This window comes from Ctenocephalides felis, unplaced genomic scaffold (assembly GCF_003426905.1).
Source record: "Ctenocephalides felis isolate EL2017-DRISC unplaced genomic scaffold, ASM342690v1 CF-g0.4_SCAFFOLD_01886, whole genome shotgun sequence".
Lineage (NCBI taxonomy): Eukaryota > Metazoa > Arthropoda > Insecta > Siphonaptera > Pulicidae > Ctenocephalides > Ctenocephalides felis.
In genome coordinates, this window is record NW_020538040.1 from 10,458,508 (window position 1) to 10,463,673 (window position 5,166).

General features: G+C 31.5%; 1 protein-coding gene across 1 annotated transcript; it reads right to left on the minus strand.

Annotated features, from left to right (window-relative positions):
• Window positions 1-655: 655 nt before the first annotated feature.
• On the minus strand, window positions 656-2,548 carry LOC113374615 (caffeine-induced protein 16-like). The gene is made up of 2 exons (XM_026614593.1): window positions 1,773-2,548; window positions 656-806 (listed from the first exon to the last, which is right to left on the minus strand). Exons 1-2 carry the CDS (start codon window positions 2,546-2,548, stop codon window positions 656-658), a joined length of 927 nt encoding a protein of 308 aa, XP_026470378.1.
• Between the last annotated feature and the right edge of the window lie 2,618 nt (window positions 2,549-5,166).

A 5,166-nucleotide genomic window follows, 5' to 3' on the forward strand; every position in this document is an offset into this window, starting at 1 on the left:
GCAAATTGGTGGTTGCGGAATGATATTGTTGAATTTTCAAAATCATCACTAAGATCGAGTGCAGTGTATGATGATGCATTATAGAAGTACATTGAGCCATTTGAAAATCCAATAGTATCAGCAAACTCTATAGTAATCAATCAATCATTTTGCAGTATCAATTCTTCGATTTTTTGACTTGTAGACCATCAGTAGATGTTCTTGGTCGTATTTGATGTGATTCGTCTCGGCCTTCTTTGAACAATTTGTGCCAATCAAAAACAATTGTACTTGACATTAACATCTCACCAAACGTCTTCTCCTTGACATTAACTTCTCACCAAAAGTTGAATAATTTCAAACATCATGAAAATCAAAGAAACAACTTCTTTTTGCTTGCAAACAGAAGCGTAACTAATACACCAATGAATCAATTGCCATAAAATTAGACACAAGTACCATCTTCTTAAAAATGAAACCATCTGCCAGGATCGTTAAACTGGACAGTTTAAATTGATACATTACTGCCAGTGACATATTATCTTTTCTAGCTGTTGCCCTTTTCCTTGATCTGCTCTTTCCTGATTATCTTCTTGTCTAATCTTGTCCAAATATTTGATCGTGTCAGTCAGTTCTATAACAATTTCCTGCCAGTGACATATTCTTTTTATATTTTTCAGCTGTTGCCCTTTTCCTTGATCTGCTCTTTCCTGATTATCCTCTTATCTATATGTAAAGCCAGATATTTGATCGTGTCAGTCGGTTCTAAAACGTAAGCATCAACACTGACTGCAGAACATGTTCTTTTGTAGAGTGCTAGTATGTCTCTATCGACAATGTAAATAATGTATAATATTTGGAAGCAACAAAACTACCTTGTGGCACTCCAAGGCATACTTTACCAAAGCAGATAAGATGTGAACTCTTTTGTTGACCTCTGTCAACATGTATGTCTGTATCGTTAATGTAAATGGTGTATAATAGATGGATGCAATAAAACTACCTTGTGGTACTCCAAGGCATATCTTACCAAGACAGATAAGAAGTGAACACTTGTATTGATAACATGGTTCTATTTTTCATGTATAATTTTATGATTATTCCATGATGAGATATAGACCTTTTTACACTTTAATATGAGATTTAGGTCTTTTAAAAACGTTGAAACTTTACACTTTCAACACTGACTAGAGAACATGTTCTTTTTCAGAGTGCCAGTATGTCTGTATGATCAGTGTAAATGATGTATAATATCTGGAAGCAATAAAACTACCTTGTGGCACTCCAAGGGATATCTTACCAAGGCAGATAAGAGATAAACTCTTATGTTCACAAAAAGTTTCTATTTTTCATGTATGATTTTATAATTATTCCATGATGAGATATAGGCTTAATTATACTTTATATTTGTTCTAGCAGGATATCTGTATAAAACTTTGCATTTTCAACATTCATCATCGGTTTTAAAACATTTAGCAGATACGATGCAAGCTTCTTTAAACAGTTTCAAGAATTTGTAGTTAGATGTTGAAGTAATATTTTTTGATAATTCAAACGGATCGATTATCACTATACTACTTTTTACGTACAAACTTCTGAAATCTTCATCGTGTTCTAATTTTAATTTATACCTTTCATATTCGAAAGGTATGTTTTCAGATTTTGCAAAGTCCTGTCTATTGTGTGAAGTGCCAGTTAGCGGGCTTATTACTTCTTGAAAATCAAAATTTTTATAAAATTCAAAAAAATCCCCCAATAAATTAAACAAAGTTTGTTTATTTTCTATTTCAAACTCTACATCTTTTTGGAACTCGGTGTTCCATTCACCATGGTCAGAGGTAGAAGACTGCAAATAATATACAGATGGTAACATATGCTTTTGCTGCAAGAAGAAAACAGTCATCATTGCGAGAGCGTAGCTGGATAATGCATGTCTTCTTAAAAAATTCAGTTTTGCAGCCCAGTTTTTAATCAGTAACAACAGTGGTTTAATACGTTCATCCAAAGATTGAAAATGAATTAACAGCGCTGTATTTGAAACTTCAAAAGAACCTTTAAATTTTATATCACAGTTTAAACCAGTAGGACGATGTTCGCATTTAATTAAAGGAATTTTGGCTTTCAGTACACCTAGAACATTGTCAAATTCGTCATTTTCCATAAGTATTTCTATGCATTGTTTCAGGTGAGTCATGCACTCTTCGGAATCCGTTACAGGTGGTATCAAGTCCACGTGCATATCAATATCAGACGTTTTGAGGAATAATCCTGTTGCCGAAGACCCAAAATTGAATATTTTGCATGGAAAATGTGTATTCAGCACTGATGACAAATATTGCAGAACAGTTTCAAATTTTTTTGCCTGTTCTTCTGTGCTTCCTTGTAAGTATGGTACAAGATCTGCTACCATCATATCGAAAGGTTTAGTGGATGATATTATTTCTATAAGTGCATTGTCGAATCCACATTTGTTATTGATTATTTTAATATTTACAAGTTTTGTTCCCAAATATAAATATTGGGGGATTTGAAAAAATCCTGCTTCTTCTTTCTGAAATTGGATTTCCATCTCTGACTCACTAATGAAGATATGTCTTGAAATACAACCATATAGGTGAAAAATGGGTGCTTTTAAGTCCCGTGGACATGACTTTGGTAAATTTGTAACAGAAACTGTGCTAAAACTAAACTGTGTTGTTACGTCAAATTTTTTCCTGCAAAATTCGCATTTTGGATTTGCCATCGTTTTTTCTTCTCAGACTTATATGGACAGACTAAACACTACCAGCTTTCCAAGTAATTGGACAATATCTGAACAATTAAAACTTTTAAACCAATACTAACTTCACTAATACACTTTTGATTAGCAATACTCAATTCATTTGTTTCAATGTTCTTTTGACATTTGATTCCATAAACAATATTGATGAAAATTGATACTAAACTCTCTATGTTTTTCCCTATGTTCTACTCATTTCTACTACTCTACTTTTATCTAATCTTCTTTTATCTATGGTTCTGCTCTATGTTCTACTCTATGTTCTTCTCTATGTTCTACTTTATGTTCTACTCTATGTTTATGTATATATGTTTCTCTTTGTTTTGTGTCAATCTACATATATTATGTTATCTATGCTTATTATAATAATTTTTGTAATGCATGTGATTAGTATAAAATACATAATCAGTTAGTCTGTGTTTATCCTTCAGCATGAACGGTTGTTTTATTATTCACATAAACTTTAACATAAATTCTACAAATATCAATTTTTTACATTAAAAATCAATTTATGATTGTGCATATATATAATAATCTCTATATAAAAATAGTGCTCGATACTAACAGTTAGTCTTGATATATTCGTGAAATATTAAAGTAAACTAGTGGGGTGTGGCATCGTGCTTTAAGGCAAATTGCTGGAACTTCCCGTACAGTAACAAAATGTTCGAAAAATATTAAATGTTTTCGAATAGATTATTATAAATAGTGTAACATTGTCTAATATTTATAAGATTTATATAAACTGAATTACAAAGTTAAAATTATTTATTTAAAGTATATAAGTGAGCTTTAGAACTTTAGCCTTAATTAAAATTAAATCGCATATTTTCGATACACAAAAAATTATTACATTACATTAAAATTATTTTGTTGAAACAAGCAGAAACTTTTTTAAATCATTCAAATCGGATGCTTGGTTCTTTAAAAAAATTCCATTTTTTGCACATTTAACTCGTTATCTCCGAAACAGCTGGACCTGCCTTTGCCAAAATCTAATCACCACTTCTCCTCGTCATTACAAATTGAATGTTTTTTAGATCATTCAAATCGGATGCTCCGTTCTCTCAAAAACTCGATTTCTATTTTCTGCACTCTTTGCTACGTATCTCCAAAACGGCTGGACATGCCTTTGCCCAAAACTAATCAGCACATCTCCCTATCAATAGGAATCGAATGCTTTTTGAACCTTTCAAATCGGTTGATCCATGCGCCCGCAAACGTAAACGAAAAATTTTATCCATACATACATACACACACACATACACACACACATCCATTTTTTCTGAGGTATGCCAAAATGTTCAGAAACCTTCAAAACGTCGAGAAATTTAAAAATTTTCAATTTCGATTTTTAGACGATTACAATAAGGAAAGTTAAAAAAAAATTATAAAATAATTTTTTTTATTTATAATCAATGATAGTGATATATTTATAGAATAAAAATTTATTGTGGAAGACAGATCAAATTGATTATTCTAAAGTCGGATTGATTAAGTATATTATTTGCATGGTAAGTTCATGCAACTTGTCTTAAGGCTAAATGCACTTTTAACTAGTTTTTTCTAAAATGTAATTAACTTAAAATTTCTATTTTATTCAAGAATTATGGCTCCTAAGTTAGGCCCAATTACATCAATAAGAAGAGAACCTCCAAAATCGGTCCAGACATTACATATATTGAAATGGCTACTTCAATATGATAACAACCGCACCAATTTTATTTATATGTAAATATGTCTAGATATATGCATTTAAATTTTGCAATCCTATAATATAAGTTTGACAAATTATCTAATTGCTATTTCAAATAGTGTGAACACTGTACCCATTAATGCTATTCAGAAAAATGCATATCACTACTGGTTCCTTATATACCTTCACTGAAATTTAAACATATATAAATAATAAAATAATAATAATAAGGAGAAAAATGTATTTGTGACTACAAATTTTATTAAGGAAAATCACATAGTTAGAAAATAATTAGAAGTACTTGAAAGCCTCCATCTTGTCAGTGTCAAGCTGTGGCCACCATTCTGGTTTTGCTTTCAACATATGAACTCTCAGTAGCTTTCCTTCGGTCTCAAAATATATAAAAGATGACTTAAGCTCCCTCCAGAGCTCATAGTCGACCTTATACTTGATCGACTCATTATCATCTCTCTTGTCCACGATCCTTATTGTCACCTTGTTTTTTGCCAAGTACCCGTCAATTTGGAGATTACTTGGCAAATCGTCCGACAGCATCAACTCCAGATATACTTTTTCTCTACTTTGCCGCCATTGGTATGGCGATAGTGCAGGAATTGCGTTGGAATCCATCGCTTCTTTTTAGTAAAAGAATCGTAAAAAGATGCTTTATTTACAAGAGTAGTGGACTTTCAACTTTTTTATCCTTCACAAT